This window comes from Corvus moneduloides, chromosome 9, assembly GCF_009650955.1.
Source record: "Corvus moneduloides isolate bCorMon1 chromosome 9, bCorMon1.pri, whole genome shotgun sequence".
In the NCBI taxonomy this organism is placed as follows: domain Eukaryota; kingdom Metazoa; phylum Chordata; class Aves; order Passeriformes; family Corvidae; genus Corvus; species Corvus moneduloides.
Window position 1 is genome coordinate 8868809 of NC_045484.1, and position 23877 is coordinate 8892685.

The window sequence follows — 23877 nt, forward strand, 5'->3', positions numbered from 1 at the left end:
GTAAAGTTCTCCAGGTTATTCAGTAATTACTCCAGGTTATTCAGTAATTACTGAAGATGGGGACCCAGCAGAAAAGCACCTGGGGGTGCTGGCTTTTATCAGGGGTAGTGTGGCAGCAGAACCAGGGCAGGGACTGTTCCTTTGTGCCCAGTACCGGTGAGGCCTTACCTCAAATCCTGTGTCCAGTTCTGAGCCCCCCAGTCCATGGGAGACTTTGAGATGCTGCAGTGAGTCCAGAGAAGGACCACTGAGCTGATGAAGGACCTGGAGCACAAGTCTGATGAGGAGCCTGGAGAACAGGAGGCTCAGGGGAGACCGTATCATTCTCTACAATTCCCTGAAAGGTGGTTGGTTTCCTCTCCCAGGCAACAAGTGGCAGGATGAGAGGAAATGGCCTCAAGCTGCACCAGGGGAGGTTCAGGTCAGCCATCAGGAAGAATTTCTTTATGGAAGTTGTCAAGCACTTAAACAGGCTGTCCAGGGAAGTGGTGGAGTCACCATTGTTGGAGGTGTCCAAGAAATGACTGGACGTGGCACTCAGTGGTGTGGTTTAGTTGGGACGGAGGTGCTTGGTGAAAGGTTGGACTAAATGATCTTGGAGGCATTTTCCAACCCTAATGATTCCATGATTGTATAAGATAAGGTAGTAGAGGCTTCACCATAGCCTGAAGCTGAGTGCACAAGCAGCACAAATGAAAGGCAATAAAGATACAAATTCCCTGCTTTTATTTGGAGTCTGTGGAGTCTGCCACACCACTGTACAGTTATGAAGGCAGTGAGAGTTTATAACTCCTAGCAGGAATAAATACCAAAGCTAAAACTATTAAAAGCCGTAGAATTGCCAGCAAAATGAACCAGTTCATCAGCCAGCCCATACTGGTGAAAGGATAAAAGAAATAGGAAATGATCTAGAGATGTTTTCCTATGGTCAGTAGTTGGTAGTGTGGGTGGTAGTGATTGGTCAAATCACTAGTGTGGTACCTGTGTGCTTTAAAGGTGTCAGAGCCCTGTGCAGAACCCATTCGGGTACCCCAACTTGTCTGAGATACCTCAGGCACATGAAGTAGTATTTACTCTTTCATCTCCATTCTTTGCTTCCCAGTCTCTATCCTGGTCGGCATGGGCCAGTTGCAAATTGTAACAGTTTAAAGTCTAGATTTTGCAGAACATTTAGTTCACAGAAATGTCAAATGCTTGTTTTTAACTTCGTGAAGTAGAAATATTTGCCTTTTTAAGCCTCTCAGGAGTTTATACTTGTGTTGAATTACCATTACTGACATGCTTGCATTGGCAGTGGAGGCAATAATTAAGTATATAACAACATTATCATTAATATTTTCAACTTCAGAAGATGAAAAGAAGCAAAGTCTGGGTCATCTCTCATAACTTAATATGAATTAGTAACTCTTTTCCTGTATCCTTGCAGTGCATATTCTGTACTAAGCACAAGGAACAGTAGCTGAACATTTGAAGTGCTGTTCTTTAGACATTTATTCATTGTACATCTGTTTCAAGGAGGGTAGGGTTGCTTCTAATAGAATATCAAGAATTGTAACCATATTTAATGCATATTGCTTTGTTTTATAAATTCTACATTTATAGCACTGCCTTGAAAAAGTATTTTTATAACCTTGATGTACCTGCATAGAACTGCTTGTAATTGATTCATTTCCAGATTTTAGTGACTTGTTTCCATTGGATATCAAGTGGAATTCAATGCTGCAAAATCCCATATGTTCCAAAATTACAGAGTGGTTGCTGTCAGCCCTCTAGAAGCTATAGAATCGTGTGTTACTTCTGGTGCATTTGATGTCATTTCAATTCTCTTCCACTGCTGAAGTCTAAAATTTATTTGTTCTTTAGCTTATTTTTTGGTGCATTGGTAAATAAAGATGTGTAATACTCAGTAATATGTATTTGTATACTTGGAAGTTATTAAAGTGTAGTTGTAGGACAAAGTTGTTTGTGAGCAGAAAAAATATCAATGCTGGGAAATAACTGCTCTTTTAATTTCTGAGACTAAATACTACAACTTCACTAATTCATTCCACTGCAGGTTTTAAAAACTCAAAAACTTTGTTTTTTCCTTTGTATGTGAATTCACGTGTGTTGTGGAATTGGAGTGACACAGTTAAGGAAACACACTGCATGCCATTGAAAGAGTTCTTGTGACTTTTTTATTGCAGACTAGGTAACACATTTTCATAGATAGGCCTGGCTTTGCTGGACATTCCCTTGAGAATGAAGCAATTATTATCAGCTAGCACTTCCCTCTCTGGGTCTGTGACTCCGGGTACCAAACTGCTTGGACGGGCTAAGGCAGTGTTGGGGAAGATGGGCATCTTTGCATTGTTGATATAAGTGAGCCAGAAGGAGAAACAGATACAGCTAAGCACAGATAGAAATAATCTTTTTTTCACAGCTCAACATTTCTCTCTCTACTGAGTGAACTGTTGCCAGCTCAAACTCCTCTGTTCAACAGTCATTTGACCCTGCTTGTTCTCGAACTTCATCATCCCTTCTCCAGCACTGAGCCTTGAGATTCCTGTTCCTCAGTCTGGTCTCCAGTCCACTTAGGCTTGTATTACATTTCTGATAATGATGATGAGAAAAAAGTGTGTGAATATAAGATTGCCTGTAGGACGAGCATTAAAGAATCACATCCATGGCCACTGAGAGACTGTGCATATTGTCTCGTTCAGGGTTAATGTAGTGGTGCTCAGGGTGGTCTTGAAAAACTGAAACCTCACTAGAATGCAGTCTGTCTGTGAAGATATTCCAGAGGAAGCAAACCTGTTCTGCTTTCAACATGAAAGACAGTATTATTCTGAATAGCTGAACTTTGTGGTATATTATTCATGGGTTATTAGAACTTCTGCTTCATCAGAAGCTGTCAGTTTTTATGACCTTGCTTGTCTTCCAGCAGATTTTGAAGAGCACTAAGTGTTTTGTTCACAAAGATTGCCTTGCATTCATTTTAGGGACTCCAAGTGTCTCCAGCTGTCTTTGTGTTTGCTTTAGCAAATCTTCTGGGGCTAATGAGCAATTAGAAATTCATTAAGCCTGGAGAAATACCAGGTCACATTAGATGCCACTATTCCAATCTAGCTGAGCAGCAATTCTGCTGAGTTAAGTGGGGAAATGGACACACCTGACTGCGTGTTTCTGCTGCTTTATGGGCTGTTAAATATGAGGACTCAAGCCCTTGCTATGGATCCTTCTGGCAGAGAGTCCTTAAATCAGTGGTGTGTACTATACACACACTCACACACACAGGTAATTCCTGTGAACCTTGACTCCCACTAAAAGCAGAGTATCCAGCTTGCCTGCTGAAGGATAGCCATGGTTCTGGAATCCTCTCTCCTACTCCATTAGAAAAGCCTTCAGTATGAATAAACAGATCATCCTAATATTTTGGAGTGAACATTTTTAAGAAGCTTGTATTTTTTAAAAAAATATTCAACTGGAATAGAGTCTTCTCCCTGAAGGTATTAAAAATAGAAAAGTTATTCACACTGCACATGCAAACTCTTTTGGGTAACTTCTATGGCAGGTTTTGGACAAGATCCTGTACCATATACTGCTTCTTGAAAAAATGAAGACTTCAGTCTGTGCAGCTGCTTCAATTGTTTCCTTGTTTCCCACAGTGCCCATTTGAAATACTTTACCTGTGAATAATCTGATGAATGCCTAGTGTGTGGAAAAGCACTGAACAATAATGGACTCTAAGCAGAAACACTGAATTGTTAAACCTTGGAATCATTAAGAGGAATCATTAAGAAGTAAGAGCAGATTTGTTGCCATTCCTGATACGAACAGTGCTTTCAATATCTTTACAATGCTGATAAACATGCACACATTCAGGAGCTGCTCACTGGGCAACTTGGTTGTGGTTTTGATTTCAGAAACAGAATGTACTTCTAGCAATTAAAATAAAAGAGGATATAAACAGTTTTGACTGATTTTTTTTTTTTTTTTTTGTACAAGTAGTCCTGCTTGTACAGGGGAGTTCAGAGAATAATCAATTTTTCCATATTAGGCTACCTGCCAAATTTCTTGTACCAGTTCTTTGTGGATAATTATAACAGTAGGGGGTTTAAAACCTTAAGTATGTTCTTCCCCCTTTGTGATAGTGATCTTGGAAGATCATGGAAAGACATGGTTAATTCTCTAGAGAGCTCGACCATTTGTGGTTGCTTCCTACACAAGCAGATGCTTTCTTGTGTAGTTCCTGCCAAAGTAGTTTTTAGTTCCATAATGCTTTTACACACTATATGGAATTACATTCATTTTGTGGAATGGGTTATAAACTACTTTAATTTTCAATGAGATACATAATTTCATGTAAAAATGTATCACTTTTGGGTAATCTGGATGACTGGGCATGAAATGCTTTGGACAACTGCAGTTCTGGCATATTCATGAAAATGTTGAGGGCTTGTTGTAGGAATCATTCCCTGGAGGGATGCTCTCACTTTTGGGTTTATAGTCTAATCAGGCTTCTATAGAAAAACTCACCAAGGTTCAAAGGGCTGTGTTTCACCTGAGCTACCACTGTATGCAGTTTCACACAGGAACTTCCCAGTTTTCTGCCAGTGTGGGGGGATTGCCTGTGTGAGATGAGAGGGGCTTTCCTGCAGCTGAGCTCGTCTTCCATTGATGGGTCTCAATCTCAACCTCTGCAGTGTGACCAGGTTGTGTCATTCAACCTGATCTGTGTAAACCCAAGGAACAAAAACTCAGGTCCTGGAGGCTACAATGGGACTGAAACTAATCTGTACTAATACAAATGCACAACAGGCTGAGATTGAAAATTATTTCAAAGACTGAGTTTTTGACACGCAAAGCCTTGTTGGCAGCTTTAGGTATTAACATATTTGCTACTACAAATTAGGCATTGTCTCTCTATGGGCATCAGATAACCTGATGTAGGTCAGAAGCTCAGTCACTGACATGCTGCCAGCTGCATAAATACGCTTAGGAGCATCTAAGCAAAACATGGTGGAATCTGACATTTGTTCATATGGGTTAAATAACAACAGGTGTCATCATTCTGTTAGGCTGACAAAGTTCAACTACCATACTGAACAGGCCACAAGCCTGAAAATCCCTGAACTCTGAGTTTCTAGGCACCACATTTCTGCATTTGGTCACTTACCCACTGTCATTTTGTTTCCAAAATCTGATAAAATGTACCACTCAGTTTGCAAAATGGTTAGTGGAAACAACGTGTATAAAATTGTCTCTGAATTGTGTGGTGAGTTACATATCAAAGTTGTGTCTCCTCCCTGGTGTCCTGTCCCACTGTATTGCAGAAGCTGTCCTTTCGGCTGGGTGCAGCATTTGGAACGTAAGTCAGTGGATCGGGTCGGATCAAGTATCTACAAAAAGAAATCACAGCTGTTACTAAAACAAGGTGGTGCAAGCCAGGGTAAGCGCATAGAGCTGTAATGTTGAAGAGATCTGGGGAAGACTTAGAGACTTACATTGAAGGTGCTTAGTTTCATTCCTGTGGTAGCACTGGTTAGATTTTTTTCAATTTAAAATACAGAGTAATAGGAAGATGATAGGTTTAAAACATTACAAATATATGTATTATATACTTGTATGTATATTTTAAATATGGACATAAATAGTATAATTAGATGTCTCTTTAAATAGAAGTCTCCATATTAAATTTTTTTGCATGTCTTGTGACTTTGTTTTTTTAATCTGTGTGCTTTAACTTACACTATATCATTCAGTTCTAATCTTGTGTCTGGAGAAGGGTTGATCAGGATGTAAGAAAGGGTGTTCTGATGATCATTCATTTCATCTAGAGAACAAGGAAAAACAAAGTACCAAATAAATTACATTTTAAAATGAATTGTAAAAGGCATTATTTCTGACAAATCAATTTGATGAAAGTTCACAGAGCTGTAAAAAAGTGTCTGGTGCCAGAGTGATTTCAAGTAAGTTTACCAATCTGTTTCCAACTGTACTTGAATTGAAACTACCTGATATTATTATCTTTTGAGTTATCAGCTCTGAAACATCCTGTTTTCTAATGTTTTAAAAATCTTCTGGTTTTTTTCAGTCATAGTAATTTCAATGTAACCCAGTTTCAGGCTGATTTACCAATCTGTCCTGCAGCTTAGTAAGTTTGTGGTTTGTCTAAAAATGACACTCCTGTGCTTGGCTGGCATCAAGTTGAAATGATGACCAAGGTTAAATGCAGGTGTATGGCATTCTCATCCATCTCCAGATTTGGTCAACACAAACCTTTTTTTCCCTTTTTCTATTTATCTAGGAAGCACTTTCCTTTTATCACCTGTGCCAAGGGCTTGAAATGTGGAGGCTGTATAAATGGAAATTGGTATGTCTTTCTTGCATTTTTAACTGTTCTCCTAATAATGTGTTGGGATGAAGGCTGATAATTTTTTTTCAAGGTTTAAACTACACTTTTGTAGCTGCCATTGCAGTATCTTTGTGTCATTTTCTCTTGGCATACTCCTTGGGCTGCTGCAGTGAGACTGGTTTTAATCTGATCAGACTGAAGAGGAGAAGCAAAAGGAGAGGCAGTGCTTCTGTGTTACATCCTCTTTAGCTTTTTAGGAAAATGTATAACTCAGATAAATGTAATCAGGTAAAGCATTTAACTATCAAGATTTTGCTGCTCTATAGATGGTATCTAATAGTCCTAAATTTGAGTAATGAAATGAATATTTACTATTGGCTTTTAACTAGGATTTGAAAAGAAAAGCAGGAATGAAATAGTTTTGTTGTTACTAGTATAACCACGAATTAAATTTACAAAACAGTTTTGTGTTTGATTAGATGTTACTGTGGCCTGTGAAACCCCTGGAAAATATTTAGCCTTGAATCATTCTGTAGAGAGTTGTATAGAAACATCAAAGACAGAAGGCACAGAAATTATCCAGATGGGGTGTGGAATAAAAAGCCTGTATTTACATACCTAGAAATTCCTGGTGTTTCTAGGAACTTAGAACCCACAGTCCTGGGGTTTCCACCCAACATGCTACAGAACCAAGGCCAGAGAAAGGCAATCCAGCCAGCTGTGGTACATGTGTTCAGAAGTGTTAAAGAGCTCTTGTCCATAGCTTAAACAACCCCAAAACAACCCTACAAACTAAAAAGCAACCCAACATCAGCCTTGCTGGAGAATGATTTGATGGATAAAAATGGTGTCTAAAGACCTAGTGAAACATGCTTTCTAAAAATGACTTTAATGTGACAAGTTGGCATTATTTTTGAAAACTGTGGGGAAAAGACAATATCCTTCACGTATAAACTCCCTGCCTTGACATATGAGTGAACTTCACAACAGCCCTGTCTTCATCTTTATTTCAAGAGGTTTGTGGAAATATGGTGCAGCTTTTCAGTGACTGGGCAATGCTTATATATTCAGCATACACATATCATCTGCTAAATATAAATGTGACTGACATGCTGCCTTCTGTACCTTCCATCTCAGCATAGGAATGGATGATAATAGAATGCGTTAAAAATACTCCAAGTTACTCTTGGTAAATGAAAAAAAACAAACAATCCAGTCCTAAACCAACAAAACAAAAAACATTATCATAAACTTAATATTTTGTTTATGGCTCCATCATGTCTTACAAATAAGTTCATCTTGCACAATGCTAAAGTTGCTATTGAAGCACTGTAATAGTGGTACCGTATCCTGCTGGAGAAAGGCCCAGGTGCTTCATTCTGTTCTTCACGAGTTCAGCAAGCTCCTGCCTTTCTGACCTCCTGTAGAGGTTCATCCTCTGCTGGTTGATCTTCTCAGCAGTTTTAGCAGAGTGCCTGGGGGCCCTCCTGCTCAGGCGTCGTGCCCACTGCATGCTCTTCCTCCGCAGCAGCGGGTGGTCGGACTGGTCACTGGATGTTGAGTTCCGGTGATTGCCACGGCAGCTGAACTGGTCTTTGGTGTCTTTGGTGTCCTCCCATTCCTCCACGCTGATGGAGATTTGAGACTTGAAAGGAAAGTGACAAGAGAGATGAAGGGCTTTATTAGATGAAAGCAGATGAAGATGTTCTCTTCTCTTTCCAACAGCGCAGCTGGACATGGGGTTTGGCTGCAGTGGAGCCGAGGGGATCCAGCTCTTTGTACTTAGCAATTGTTCCTGAACTGGGCACCCTTTACTAGACTTTGACTTTTCATGTTAGAAGCTCATTTACACTATAAATACTTTTGTCAAGTACAAAAGCAGTGAAGTGTTATTTTGTGCCCAACTGCATTGTGATTCTGAGAAGAGCAACTTTAGCCTTCTGATATTGCCCTTCCTGCATCTAGGAATCAGTTCGGAATGAGTTCTCCACTTTTTTCTCAGTCTGCATATTTTCAGAAATTCAAGTTGTCTAACTGCTGTTTAGATGTGTGTTGTGAATTTGTTAAGTAATGGTTCAACTTTGGCTGCACTGTTTTCAGTACTCTTAAGGCCACAGGTAGAAACGTGCCTGTTAACTGTGTCTCAGATTCCCAGGCATTCTTGACCTTCCAGCACATGTGAAATTAGGATGCAGTAACCCTCAGTGTGATTCAGGGCACCTCTTGTGAAAGAGTTAATTGATTCCTACCTTAAAGAATAGTGATGGTGCTATTTCACTCATATAGTGACAAAACCCCTCCATAATTAAGAGCCAAAATCTGTCCCTCTGTGGCTGTGTTTTCTTTATGCCACCCAAATAAGACCAATAGTTTGTGCACGTACAAGTACTGAAATAACAAAGGTGGATGGGCTACAGGTGCATTTTTAACATACAAAAGTCCCTAGGGAACATAAGAGGAAGCATTTCAAAAGATAGCTTCAAAATTGTTTCAATCTTAGATTTAACGAGCAGTTTTAGCTTCTAGTTTCAAACCCACTTCCTTACAATCTTGAGTTACTCTTGTGCTATTTGAATGTCTTTTATTGATGTTGGAATAGCAAAGTCCTTGCTGGTGTCAGTACATACACATTACCAAGTTACTAGTCACTGATGTCAATGTGGTAAGTGTTTAAAATAAATACATGAAGTATAAAACAAAGATGATGCAAATGAACAGGCTGAGTTCGTGTGAATCCCCTCAAACAGAATATGCTTCTGATCAGCAAATAAAGCAAATTTAACCAAGGAGCTACTGAATGGCCTTTTCCTGCTAAGAAGAAATCTGAAAGCAAGATTCTGTTGACCTCATCAGTGCTGAATACAACCTATCTGTAAGAGGCTCACCACAGAATCTGAGGTTTCTGGAGTCCATAAAATAGTATTTGATATGAGTAAACTGGGTACAGTGTGAAAGATACTTATATTTTTCACTTTTGTACAAACTACCTTTTATCTGTGTAAAAGAATAAAGCAACAAACAAATCCAATCAAACAGCAAAACAATCAAACCCCATAATTAAAAAGAACCTCACAGATGTTCACGTTGTAGCACTTCAAGTAAAATCACATTTTTAATATTCTAGACTAGGATCTTGTAATAAGCCTTGTGTAAAGATGAGCTAGTTTATTGAGGCTCTTCAGCTTAGTCTGCAATAGAAAAGGGATTTCTTCTTTTTTTTTTTAACTACATGATTTTTTGAAGTTTTGTTACTGACTCCACTGATGTTAGGGCAGAAGAGAGAACCTGGATCCCTTTGAACAGGAATGCAATTTGATTTTGTTGTTTGTTAGACTGTCATTTTGGGGTTGTGTGCATTTTACAGCAAGGACTAAGGTAGGCAGAGTACATTCCATAGGATAAGGTGCTACTTATGGATAGGAAGGAGCTATTTGGTATGAACAAATCTGATGCAAACTGCATGGTCTTGTTTTTCCTTTCTTCCAGCCTGCATTCGCAGTTTTCCTTGTTAAGCTCTTGACAAAACAAACAACTGGACTTGCTGTCAGCATTAGTGGAAAGGCAGAGACCAATCCCAATCATCATCACTACAGGAGGGTAAGTCACTTTTTGAGCCAGAGATTAAATGGGAGAGGCCAAGTAAAAGAACAAGACTTTGTTTCTGTGAGTCCGTAAATCCTTAGCTCGAACTTTTGAAACACTGGCATAGGTGAGCTGAAATCGTAAAGGAAGGTGATAAAGCTGAATATTTACTTCAGCAACTATGAAGTTTTTATAATGCCTGTTGAGAAAGCTGTGCAGAATGGCCTTTCACTGTATGCAAGAGGAAAAAATTCAACTTTAAAGAGAAAGTAAAAGCAAAGCCCAAACTCTTTTTTAAATGCAGCACAAAAGTGTGTCTGCCAGTGGCAGCTGTTAAACACACAGAAGATAAAATTCCAGTGCAAAGTACTTCTGTGTGTCCCCTTCTGTTTTAACCAGTCTTGAACTTCATTTAAAAATACTTTTGTAACTATCAATGCTTGAGGTTTGATTGTTTTCATTGCATTTCATTTCCTTGCTCCATAACAGGTAAATCTGGTTCGTGAGACACATGACTAATGACACGGTATCACTCCTGTAGCACACAGGGAAGGAATATTTGTCTTGAAACCCTTGCTTTGTTTGTTTTTTGTTTGTTTTTTGTTTTTTTTCAAAGGCAGGCTCCTGTCTCACGTATCCCACTGTGTGTCCTAAAGGGTGTGGTTGCTCACTTGTGCTGCCAGACATCTGTGACCCACTCAGGCATGATGTTCTAATAGGACATTTCATGCCCTAAACTCTAAACATTAGGTGGGTCAACACACGGCAGGAATAGGAATGTGGTCACGGACACACCAGTGTACATATTTGAGATGATGAGGATGTCTGTGGTGATAACACCAAGCATCAATTAACTTTAGATTTTTGCTTCCTTGCCTTGCTGCTCCCTGGGAGCTCTGTGCAAAATGTGAAATAGCTTGAATGTGTGGTTTCATCAGTTCCATTCTGAAGCAGTGCCTTATTTTTACCTGACTGCAAGTTCTGTATTAACTAAACTTTACTGCTCTGCCTACCAAGAACACTACCTTGCATCCAGGGTTCTAGAAATCCTTTTCTGCTCCAAAAGCTCTCTAAACCATTGCTAAGTACAGCCACATATTCATTTATGATAAACTTGGGGATTTTGCTCCACTAGCATTTAAGGTGTTAAAGATTAAGGCTTTCACCAGATGATCTTTTCACTGTAAAGAGGATTTGTTATCTTCAGAATTCAACAGGAGAAGGCCCAAAAGGAATCAGAATTCCACCAGGCTTCTTTGAAAGTCCCAGTCTGTCAGCTTTCAGATTTTTTAGCAAAATGTTTGTGTCCAGAACAGTGCTAAGATCCATTTACTCAAGGATGATGCATTGCATAGTTCCATTATCTGCGAAGATTTTACTCCCACAGTTTAACCTAACGTACAGTTTCTGGCTGGGATTGAGTTACATTTCTTCACAGCAGCCTGCATGGGACTATGTTTTGGATTTGTGATGGAAACAGTGTTGCTAATGGGGATGTTTTCGTTACTGCTGAGTGGTGCTTACCCAGAGCTAAGGCCTTTTCTGCTTCTCACCCATCCCAGCAGCAAGTGGGCTGGGGGGAGCACGAGAATTTGGGAGGGGACACAGCCAGGTCACCTGATCCCAACTGATCAAAGTGCTATCCCTCATCCATAGTGCTGTGCTCCGCAGGAACAGCTGCAGGAAGGTGAAGGAATGGGAGAACTTACAGCATTTGTCCTGAGGCTGTGCCTGATGGAGCCCTGCTCTCCTGGAGATGGCCAAACACTGCCTGCCCATCAGAAGTGTGAGCAAATTCTTTGCTTTGCTTTCACACACACAGTTTTTGCTTAACCTACTGAACTAACTTTACCTGAACCCACAAGATTTCTCCCTCTCAGCCTCTCAGTTTTCTCCCCATCCCACCTTGGGGGGAATGAGCAAGCCAGCAGCTGTGTGGGGCTTGCTTCAACCAGGACACCCAGAAACAGGCAGACAATAAGCAAATACTTACTTGTGAAGCCATGTCTCGTGACTGACAAAGGAAGGGGAAAAAGAAAACAAAAGACAATTTAAACAGAAGTGAATCTAAAGAAACAAATACGGACCATTAAACAGGAGCCACAGAAAAGCAGCCACATAGGTAATGAAAAAAGATTTCATATCTCTTTCTGATATTTTTTGAATGTAATAGAAATGGTTTGGGTCATAAATATGAGTCATTGAGAGGCAGGCTAGATCCACTTGTTTAGTTACTGGGTCTCTGAAACCTTGCTTATTTTTAAAGAAATTATGAATATCTGTCAGTGAATTGAGGGCTTCTCATTTGCATAATGAAAAAGGGAGTGCGAAAAGATAAACTGTACATATTAAATATTAATATTGGCATATTTTGTCCTCGTGACTCAAGTTACCCATGTCATTACCTGAAACAGCATCCGGGTGGGTATGTGCAGTAAAAAATTTAGTTTCTTATGTCTGTTTAAACTCAAATTGATAATTATATTGAAGGTTCTCTTATAACTCTAAAAACCTTCAAATTTATGGTTAGACATTCATAGTTCCTGAGTAAAAAGAGTGAATTACTTTTCTCTTATTTCCATTTTAAAGATCTTACCCAATGACATTTTTCTGGCTTAATGTGCTGAAAAGCTAAAATGATAACCCATGCTAATATTTCATTAATGAAATTAGTAAAAAAATTCCTTTAACTTCAAAATAAACACATTGCAGAACGATTGGGGCTTTCAGCCTCTCTGCATTTGTAGGTCTCTATCCATAAAGGCCACAGATGCAGAGACAGATGTTGCTCTTTTGTATTCTGGGGAAGAGGTAGGTGAGGGAGATTTCCCTGTCCCTCTCTAGAGGGGAAGGTTGCACAAATTCTCACTCACTAAACAAAAAATTGTACAAGTATTTGTGTGAAAATACCACTGGGGGTCTGCATTCAGAGCCTTCAGTTTAAAAAGACCAACAACTGCTTTTTCTTCACTTCATAAATAAGGAGTGCTATTCTTTCACATTTGTCCAGTACCTCACAATTTGAAAATTTAACTAGGAGGTTTCTCCAACCTCCCTTCTTTACTCATCTACCTGATTTAACTCAAATTCTTTGTGAGATTACCTGCAAAAGTTGGTAGGAAGTAATAGCAGAACTCCTATTCTCTTTTTTTGGACTTGAAGTTAAATAGCCAGCCCTGAATGTGAGCATAAAGCATTGCCATGAATTATATCTTATCCTTATTTAATGAATTCTTAAAATCTGCTATGTTCTCTCTTTGTGGAAAGCTGTGACAGACTTTTTTTTTCATATTAGCAGTGAGGCTGACTACATTCTTCTCCAAGGAATGATTTTGCTGGATTATGTTAAGGCTGCTATAGTTCAACAGACATTACTGCAGTGATAGAGTCCACTGGCTAAGCTGTAAAAGCCACCTGCAGAGATAGCAGTGATCTACAAAGAGATACTCTCAGTGAACTGGGCAGAATCTTGCACGGCTTTCTGTCACCCTTTTCTAAAAAATTATCTTCTGCTGTTACTTCCTCAAGAGCAAATCTTGGCAGTTAAGCATTATATGCCTTGATTTTTTCTAATATTTTTCTGCAATATGGAAAACAAAGTATGAATTGGCTATCTTGGAAATTAGTGTAAACTATGTCTGAGTATTTCAGAAGAAAGGAGAGAGCTGTTGCATTTTAAAGCCATGGTTTAATGAGGTGGCAGTAGTAATGGTCACGTAAACAAATGGATAATACATGACAGAAATCAAAACTGCCCAAATGAAAAAAGTATGTTAAATAGTCAGGGAAAAGTATTTTTGCCATTCTTTTTATACAGAGAGATGAGGAAATGTACACATTTCTGTGGCAAACACAGAAATACATATAAAAAATATTACTGCTGTTTGGCAGCTAAACTTAAATCCCACAATACTTTGAATAACACTAACTAGAAATGAGCAGCAAGAGAATGAACTTAAAGGTCACATGAGCAGTGAAACGCTACCTGTTTTGAACCACAGTGCTGGTGTTGTTGACACAAGAGGCCCTGGTTATAAAGTTTGTTACAGAGCAAACAGGTTAGTGAACACAGGTGAGGTCAGAGCAGAGCTCACTCCCCAGCCTGTCCTGCCCGTGCCCAGCTGTTTCCCATCCATCCATTCCCTGCAGGTGAGCCCAGGAATCAAAGCCCAGGTGTCCACTGGCTCTGGGCTCCCCTGGAGCCTGGGGCTCAGCCCGGGTTAGTGTGACTATCCACATGTCAGCAGAGGCCTCTGCACTCTGAGTCAAACCCACAGAAAAGCACAGTGAACTGACCCACCTCAGATGTTGTGAGCTTTTGGGACTCTGTCCTGTAGACTCCAATTGGAATGTCTCCTGTAGAGGAACAAAGCTTCTGATACAGTCTGGCATATGTCCTAATCCACAGATCCTCTTCTGTGATCTTCATCTGAACAGACAAAAATAGGAAGGAGGACTTTTAATTCTTGAGGGCTTATCACTTGTTCACTATGCTACTCATAAAAAAAACCAAAACTAAACAGTTTTGTAGTATTGCACCTTTGCTCTACAAAAAATCTGTAACTTCTGTTGAATTTGTCAGACTGTTTCTTTTCTTTTCTCCCTGTTTAGAAGACATTGTAGTGGAAGCAGTTTAGCATTATGAACTTCTGGTCTTGGTTTAAGATTACTTAAAACTTACAAGGCAGCCTTCACCTTGTGTTTATATTTGACTAAAATATAAATGAATAGACTAAATATTGTCAGCAGTAAGAAACTGGTGTGGACAGACTGCAGTGCATGAGTAATTTGAATTTTGTCCACCAGACTGCAGGCTGAATATGTGGGGACAGGGGACTGGGGAGGAAGTGATACACTAAGCATAAGTGGCATAAAGTCTTAAATGAAGCTCACTTATTTCATTACTAGCTTTATTTCGAGATATATGAGTTCCTTTTTAGAGATTCAGTTGTACTTTCAAGTGTTATTACATTCACTGTAATGAAGCTTAATGATTGACCAAGAAATATGTAATTTTTATTGAAACAACTTTCTTAAACCATCGTTGATAACTTCTTGCCATTCTTTATAGATCTTCACAAAGCAACCTGTAAATCACTCAACTTGTATTCATCTGTTTACTACCCAGGGTATGATGGGTGTGGGAGAAAACAGAAAGGTGAGGTTTATTTAATAGAAATGACTTCAGTTGTTTAATTTTTTTATATGTGTATCTATATACACATTTAAATTGCATCAAGGAATATTGACATATATAATAACAAGATGACTTTTTAACGACAGCACCTAGTGATTTCATACATCTGACCTTTACATAAAAACTACTTGTGCACTTTATTGCCCACACAAATGGGGACTGGGAGACAGTCCTGGCCAGGCTTCCTGGTTTCTATATATTTAATTTTATATTTATATTAATTAAATATATTTTATATATTTAATTTTTAAATTGGCTGCTGAACTGCCATTCATACTATTTCATATAAAATGCACTATCCCTGTGTCTTCCTGACTTTCCAATTTTCTGCTTAATAGAATGCATTGTGTTTTCTTGGGGAGATATTTTTTGCTATGGAACTAAAAATGGGTATGTTTTCTGTTTAATTTCCTCATCTTCTCCCTGATGAAAAAGGAAACAGATGGCCTTTCTTGGACTTTCACAAAAGGAAATGCCATACAAAGAAAGTTAAAGTATTTTGCAGACAGTACAGAATCTTCTCTGGTACTCTGTACTAATTTATTTATTTATTTTTAATAACTTACAGAACAAAGAAACCCAGATCCTGGTGTGGTGTCAAGTCCCAGCAGAAGTCTTGTGATAGAAATCATATAATCTTTCACAAATGACTGCAAGATTTTTTAACAGGAGAGACAGAAAAGAAAGAAAAATGCTTTAATGAATAGATGAGTAGGCAACCATTAGCACCATGTGAGAATTTCAAAGAAATTGCACATCTGTGTTTACGATCCATCTCCTTAAGTGTCTTAATCACTGTAGAAATACATATCCCTTTCTTTTTGTTGAATTTACTTACATAAAATAAGGTTTTTTTAATTGGCTCTGCATGTGCATGCAATGTACATACATGATTCAGGAGACTAAGGCATAATAAGGCACAATAAAAACAAAGATGAATGTGTCAGTGGAAGCGAGGTGTTAGCCCTACGAGGTGTGAAATTATAATGAACTCTTCTGTGCAAAAGAAATGCTGGCATCTGTTAGATGGGTCTGCAGTCCTCAGTGGGTACCTCTGAGGTGAAACTGCTATTATTTTAATTCACATGAGTAATCTGAAGTGTTTTTAAGGGTTGATATGCCTTGTTCCTCTGCTGACGGAGTGTATTGCTATTGGTTAAAAGGTAGAAATTAAGTTTAGTTTGTAAGTGCAGACTAAGGCCAGGAACAGACATTAGATCAGCTAAAATCACAAATATTTCTCCTCCTGGGTTGGAATGAGAGGGCCATGTGGGTGCTCTTCCAGCTATGGCTGAGCTGTTCATTGCCAGCTGTACTCAGGTGCAGCAGGGCAGCATTGCAGTCCTTGGAATGCAGCACACATGTAGCTCTGTTGGCTTCATGCCAATGCATGGCTAACAAAGGTTTTCACAAAGAAATACCTCACAGAGGTATTACAGAAATCCTTTAGAGTTGTAGAATCTGTATTTGTTCAAATTCAGATGCTAGATGGGTTTCATTTGATGCATAGTGATTCAACTACTTTCATTTCTGAACTGGTAGTCTCCCAGCTGGGGGGGGCGGGGGGGGGGGCTAAACGTCAAGGAGCATCTCAAAGAAAATTTGTTTGCAATTTAAAATTATTTGTTATCTTGGCTGCATCATTTCTGCCATGGAATTTTCATTAGATTAACAAGGGTATTCACCAGGATTTGCAAGACCAAGTTTTCATTTTTCAGTCACTGTCCTAAAGATAATTCAAAGGGGTTTTTTTTGACCTATAATGGGAAGCACCAGCTGAACCCTGATGTTCCCCATGTCATTTGCTCTATTTCTTGCAGAAGAAAAAGACAGAAAATAGGACCATGAAAAAGAACAAAGAGTTGCTGTCATAGAATTTCTAACTTGGAATAAGAAAGATAATTCTAGAAAAATGACAGTTCACCTATGAGCAGTAGGAGTTCAAAGGAAGGACAGGTGGAATTTAAGTGAGAATGAGCATGTGAGGCTTTTTGTTCTAAACACTTCCCGGTGAATGGTGTTACTCTGTCAAGTCATAGCATGACTGTTCATGTCTAGGAGCAAATATAAAATATTGAAGTTACTTATGTGCTGGCGGGAGCTGTTGATGACTGACAGATCTGATTCTATATATATTAGGGTATTTTTATTTTTTAAATTTTATTGTATGTGATGTCGATATTCTGAGGCATTATTATGAAGATGTTTTATACGCAAATATATTTATTTCTAGAACCTTAAAATATATATGTCCATATACACAACTGGTTTAGATATTAATGACTTGAGAAAAATTTAGCTCCAGGAATTTTTCTGTTTATGTTGGATTTGCCTTCAGGGAATTTATTTGGAAGTAAAATTGTGATGAAAGAACACCTTTCATGCACCAAATTACCAAGTAAATTAATTTCCCCACAAGGATGTTTCCCACCTGAATACAGAAGCATCCACAGGCTCTCCCTAGGTACAGGCAAAGCAGGAGGCTGCTCAGGTGAGCAGATGATGTGGGCCATGGTGGTGTTCTTGCTTATGCTGTGTGCCTTGTTCCGTGAAGGGTAGCACTGGGGGCTGCTGCTTGGGCATCCTGGTGTGTCAGAGCGTGCAGAAATGTGGGCACTGCTGAAGAGTGAGCAATACTGGCCAATTTTCCACCCTGAAACTAGCAACTACTGCCTCCATTTGCCCCGACTCTGTATTTTCTGATATTTTTTCTTTAACTCTCTGAGGCTGTGCCTTTCCCTTATTCTCACTGACTGTCATCACTGCTTCCGAGATTCTGAGCAACAAGGTTGCATTGCTGCCTTTTCTTCCCCACTGTCTCTTTGTAACCACTGAATGTATTTCCTTGCAAGGGCAGGAATGGCTTACTTTACAATGTAATGACTGGGCCTCTCAAGGTCTAGTCAACACAAGTAAGAGGACAGGACACTTTCAAGTAATTGAGGCCTTTATGAACAAATGTAGGAGACAAATTACACATTAAAGTAATTCTGTTCCTTTCTGTTTGGAACATGATGCTGTGGCAATGGGCACTCCCTTTTTTATTGCAGAGTACAAGCTTTATTAATCTGTATAATCTGTAATTTATATAGGCCTTATTGAAGCTATTTGACTGTGGAGAGGTACAACAAACAATAATATGTAACATCAGATTTTGTGCAATTACAGAGCGATTCTGGGATTGACAACTGAACTAATACCATCACATGGAGCATGCTCCATGATCATTTGCCACTGGTTGTTCCCAGTACAGATGCACTTTACTGGATCCTATGTTGGTAAATAGGGTCATCTAGCGATTAAGCACAATAAAATGGGTGGTAATATTGGTGTTAAGTCTGTTCATAGTACCTGATAAAGCAATGTGTCCAGCATGCTGATGCTGAAAACTCTGCCAGCAGCAAAGGGCAGTCGAAACATAAATGCCAGGTTAGATCCCTTCTCTCGCTCTTTCTGTTAAGGAATTAAAAAATAGGAAAAACTTTTAATGCGGGTTTTGGAAGGATTGTAACAAAAACATGAAATAGATATTATCTTGAAAAAATTCAAAAGTGTAAAATCCCAAACATAGTTTCTTCCTACAAGTATTTTGTTCTATGTAAAATAAGACACCAATAATAAGAGGTACCAATCTCTTTTTATAACTCATATGTCATTATTGGTTTTTATTGCTTAACGTTAATTCAAATCTGCTTAATAACTGAATGATATTAAAGAAAAGAAAATGGAGACAGGAAATAGGAGGCTTCCTCCTGAAGGTTAAAAAAGCAGCCTGCCTGTGTGTAGATCACTGCAATACTGCCATCCCATACTGGGCCATCCCAGATAGATTTATGCTCACCTAACATCTGTGTGCTTATCCCTGTGGAAGATACAAAATCACAGGATTGGTTTGATTAAAAGATACAGGAACTTGTACTTATTTCAAAATGATCACTTAGAGCTTTAGAACTTTTATCGTTAGCACCTGCAATATTTACTTGAAAAAAAACCACAGCAAACTAAAGTGTAAACCTTATCCAAAACATTACAAACCCTTTCTTTCAGGAAAGAGGGAGTGGTCACCTAATTTTTTTTCTCACACAAGACAAATGGAGAACATAGATTTTAAGTTTAGAGTGTGGGTGTTTTGTTTTTCCTTTTCTCTGTTGTATAAAGGCCACTGCTCTCTCCTCTGTCAGGGCTGAGTTTACTGTCAGATTTATTTATTTTTAAAATGAGAAAAGTTGCAGCTGCAACAGCAGATGGTCATCTGATTTGTGTATCTGTCTTCTGCAGCCCATTAGGTTGAAAAGCCAATTTTGCAAGAGTGTTTCACTGCTACCTCAAGGCAACTTGCCTGACATTCTCAGTCTTTCTGAAAATGAGGTGCTTAATGCAGAAATAACAAGCAACTCTATGTTTGACTGCTTTAGGTAATTTTTACTGGAGTTTTTAATTGCCTTTCATTTTGCATGAGGGAGTTCTGAAACATCAAATGAACTACAGCACCACCTGTGAAGTTCTCCCTGTAAATGTTAAGATGAAGTGACTGGGAAATATCAACAGCAGGCAACTGCAACAGCAGTGAAGAAAATGGTCTTTCTTTAAGATAATTTATCTACCTCTGTTTCAGCAGAGCATAGTTTGGATAGGAAGTTCATTAAATGTTCAGCTTCCAACCTATCTTGACAACTTTTGCACAATAAATTAATAAAGATAGCCAAGAAGCTAAAATATTTTTAAGTATTTCCAGAACATTTGCTTGAAAAATTAAGGTGATGAAAAGCAAGAAAGAACTGAGATAAAAAACCCTGGTTTCACTGCCTAAAGGCCACCCAAATATTTACATCTTGTGGTCAACATGTACGTGTGACATTCAACCGAGTAAAAGATTTACTTCTCATCCTTATCCTGTCTCATCCACACAGGCTGAATTTTTGCAGCATTCAATTCCTCTTTAAGAAACTGGACTGGGAAGGTAAGTTTCTATAAAGAGGCTCTTTTCCATTAAGTATATATTGAAATTAGCTAGGTGAATATTATACAGTAAATAGGGAACTCTCTGAAATCCCCAAAATCTAGGAAATTTACGGTACAGCTAGGAAATGGAAATTATATGTTAAATCTCTGATAATTGTAATGATTTTGGCATTAATTCAAATGCATCAAGATATGTAAGATATCTGAGGTGCACAGATTGGGAGGCTACATGAGAAAACCCAGCAATCATACTGATTGATAGATCGATAGGGGAGAAAGCCAAGACTGTAGTGAAGGATTTCTGCCCTTGAAGACTGTCACAGTGATATTATTTGTCTCTCACAAACTCAGAAAATGGCCTGAAAGATCATGAAGGTAATACTAATACTGTAAGATTTGGGGAGTGCAGAGGTGGCTAGGTCAGATCACCAGTGAAGATCTGTGAGAAAGAGGATTGGCCTTGAGTTCATAGAGTTAAAATGACACACAATATTACTTCCTGTGTTCCACCTGTTTAAGTAACAGTATTTTGAACAAGCAAATTAAATTTTATCTCCATACAGCCAAACAGTTTCACAGTTTGAAAATGCCAAATGTGCACCTTAATGTATAGAATATCGAAGTTTTATCTAACATTTAAGCTGTCCTTATCATCACTCTGACAGAGAATAACTGCTGTTCTCAAATCATCACAGTAATGCCAATATTTCTCCCAGATACACAGAAGTGTGTACAGAAGACATCATTATAGTGATGATATATTAAAGTGAAGTGGAATTAAAAACAATGTTATAATAAAATCTGTATGTTTTAAGCATTTAGTCAGTTAAAAGATGTTCCACATTAATTGCCTGTGTTAGCCTCTTGGACAATTACATTAGCTCTAAATATTCAATTATCCAAAAATATTTAATTTTCCTTGAGCAAATTCCACCAGAGAGTTGCTTGATTAATATTATATTGTAAAGTGATGAAATCAAATCAAAATTTATTCTTAAATGAAGGTAGAATTTTGAAAAAACATTTTCTTTTACAGTAGCTCTACAACCATAAATCATTTCACTGTTTCCAGTTCAAGTTTTCACTTGTTTTGAAATCATTGCTACAAAATCAGAAAAATTAATAAAATTGTAACATTTAAGTTGGGGGTGAGGGGAGGCAATTTTCCTTACCTTTTCCAATTTGGATAGAGCAAGAGAATAGCAGTCTTTGGCTCTGAACTGCATGAATCTCATGTTGGCTGGGTGAGTTAGTTCTGTGATGATGCTTAGGCTGGAGAACAACCTGCATTTTAAAAGAATGTAATGGTTACACTTCTAATTATAACAGCTCACAGATGTAAGGCTCTACATAAAGCTACAGCTTGTGCTTGTGTCCATGTTTTTAATGAAGTCCCTGAAACCTGTGGTGGGTCTGGGCCCAGTGAAATGCTGCTCCAACAGCAGAGGAAACTACAACACATTCCCTGTAGAACTCACAAAGAAGCACACACTGAGCTCACAAAATACTTAAATGCTAGAAAGAAACCACTTAATTTCGTTATCAGAGGTTTTATTCAATGATTGCTACAATATCACAAATCTGTAGGAAACAACAAAAAATGCAAAAGTATAAAGCTTGCACTTAGTACTTGGTTGCATGTAAACTACTACTGATTTATGCACCCTTTCCAGTTGATTTTTCTTTCTTGAGGTCTGTTTGTATGCTGTGACTACAGCCTGAGCAATATAGATGAAAAGTGACACTTGTGGGAGTTGCTGAGAAAATGTATGTTTACGTATACTTATGTTCTCACTTCGAAATATTTACATATACAAAATATTTATAACTTAACACCAATTCAGGCTTCCAGTAACAAAAAGCAGTGAAGAAAGCTCAGCTGTGAACTGGCTGAATTACACAGATTTTCAAGCAGCAGACTAAAGAGCCCCTCCTCAGCACTCAGGGCTCCAAGAAACAGAAAGAAAATCATAGTTTATGCTATTTAAATACTAAAGAAGTTGGAATAGGACTCATATTATTATTATTTGAGTATTTCATCTACAGATTCATGACAGAAAATGAGATGTACATTTGTAGCCTCTTCTGGTGATCCTGAGGGTACTTATCTATACTTGGCAATAGACAATTGTAGTACTATTTACATCATTGATGTGGCTTCTGTCTCAGTTTTCATGGAAGCAGGGTTTAGTAAGTTAGTGTCAAATGGAATTCAGTGCACCTTTTTGCAAGTCTTGTCTTTTTCCCTCACTTTTGCAGGGAGAAACGTCACTGAAATGGCAATTCAAGCAGAGCCTAAATGTGAGGAAATGTATATCCAGACTGTCTACCAATATGTGTTAATCCCATATTATATTTGAAAGCTAACACTACAGAATTCAGAATTAGGAAATTAAAAGCTTATCTCATGATTAAAGATACACAACTACAGGAAAAAATGCAGGCTGCTATGTTTCTCCTAAAGATGGTTTAGTTTATTACTGAGATATGAAAACTGATTTATATTAGGTAATCAGTTTCAAAACTGGTATTGGTAAAATATTTTACTTACGAGTGCCTTCTAGCTGAACTAGGGGAAATTACCCTCCAGGTAGTCAGGGACAGATTGCTTCTTGCCCTGGGTGTAAGGCACACTGCCTGCCAGCTTTCAGCACTGGAGCAGGCTCCTTCTGGGCAAAGATCCCTCTCCTCTACCCCACTCTAGTGAGAAAGGACTGGATGGGGCAGAGAAAGCCCCACTAGCCTGATGGAAGACATGGCTTGCTGTTGAACTGGTTATTTGGAAATCAGACAAGCAATGCAATGCCATCATAGCACCTCGTTTGGTTTATCTCTAAATTGGTGCTGACAGCTAGATGCCAGCCAAAATACTGGCCTGTTAGGTGTACTGCTGGCAATAGGCTTCCTGCAGGATTTGAAGCACAGCCTTTAAGTGGTTAGCTAATAAAACTTTATAGTAGTACAGCCCTACTGCCTGAGGAAACCCGCTGCTTTTCTGAGGTGGACTGGTTGCACATAGGTAAAACCTTATAAAATGAAGGCCTTGTTGCCTTTGTAAAATCATGGCTCAGGCCTGTTACTTTGGCTAAGTAGAAAAAAAACATGGGGAAGAGACACAGTTGAATTAGGGGTAGAAAAAGATGCTGTTGAGCATTGCATGTCCACATCGTGGTGCGTGGGGGTTGGCCGAATGACGCTTGTTGCGCTTCAAAGCTCTGTAAACCAATAACCGGCCAACTGCTTCCAAAGGCCGCATTCTCGCAGGAAAGGTCTCTCCTTTGCACCTGCCTGCGGACCCTGCATTGCTCCTTATCGCAGCAGTGGACTCACGCCTGTCTACAGGGACTCAGTGGTTGGCTTCCCCTTTCATTTTAGAAAGTGAAAAGCATCTTAAGGCATAGTCCAAGACTATTAATTTCTCCTTTTCTTTTTAAGCTGCTTGTTCTTTCTTAATCAGTGTGCCCATTCGAGTCACACTTCTGTACTCCTAACTATGTTAGACAAGCTAGTGCTGTGTCACAGTTTTAATTGGGATGGCACAGCTTCTAGCCCTAAAGGTGCTGATAACCCTGTCCTTATAAACAATGAATCTGGCTTCCAGGGTGGGGAGCACGCTCTCCTGGCAAAGCAGGATTGCTAATTTATGTATATCAGGGAATAATGTCAGAACAGGTGTATGAGAACTGCCAGCCTAGGCCAAACAGTACTGCAGCACTCTCACATGGCTTTTTCAAGCCTGAGTAACTCACATCAGGGATGTTTAGATCAGCCTGTATCCTCTGAAGGATTTCACCTGGTG

At 38.8% G+C, this 23877-nt stretch overlaps 1 protein-coding gene and 1 long non-coding RNA gene across 9 annotated transcripts in view; one reads left to right on the top strand and one right to left on the bottom strand.

Annotated features, from left to right (window-relative positions):
• Positions 1–2154: 2154 nt before the first annotated feature.
• KCNT2 (potassium sodium-activated channel subfamily T member 2) overlaps positions 2155–23877 on the bottom strand; it is a 115336-nt gene continuing 93613 nt past the window's right edge. For 3 of the 6 annotated variants that reach the window (XM_032118031.1, XM_032118030.1, XM_032118027.1), the window contains 8 exons: positions 21251–21362; positions 18468–18569; positions 15683–15766; positions 14220–14348; positions 11913–11933; positions 7682–7982; positions 5731–5815; positions 2155–5381 (listed from right to left, as the gene is read on the bottom strand). In XM_032118031.1, coding sequence (XP_031973922.1) covers positions 5270–5381; positions 5731–5815; positions 7682–7982; positions 11913–11933; positions 14220–14348; positions 15683–15766; positions 18468–18569; positions 21251–21362 — 946 coding nt within the window. In that variant the 3' untranslated portion in view covers positions 2155–5269. The remainder of the gene's footprint in view (positions 5382–5730; positions 5816–7681; positions 7983–11912; positions 11934–14219; positions 14349–15682; positions 15767–18467; positions 18570–21250; positions 21363–23877) is intronic. The other 3 variants (XM_032118033.1, XM_032118029.1, XM_032118032.1) reach the window with 2 other exon arrangements.
• LOC116448056 overlaps positions 5320–23877 on the top strand; it is an 88386-nt gene continuing 69828 nt past the window's right edge. For 2 of the 3 annotated variants that reach the window (XR_004241794.1, XR_004241792.1), the window contains exons 1-6: positions 5320–5431; positions 6290–6355; positions 9824–9934; positions 11591–11705; positions 14991–15077; positions 20027–20076. This is a non-coding gene — a long non-coding RNA (uncharacterized LOC116448056). The remainder of the gene's footprint in view (positions 5432–6289; positions 6356–9823; positions 9935–11590; positions 11706–14990; positions 15078–20026; positions 20077–23877) is intronic. The other variant, XR_004241793.1, reaches the window with a different exon arrangement.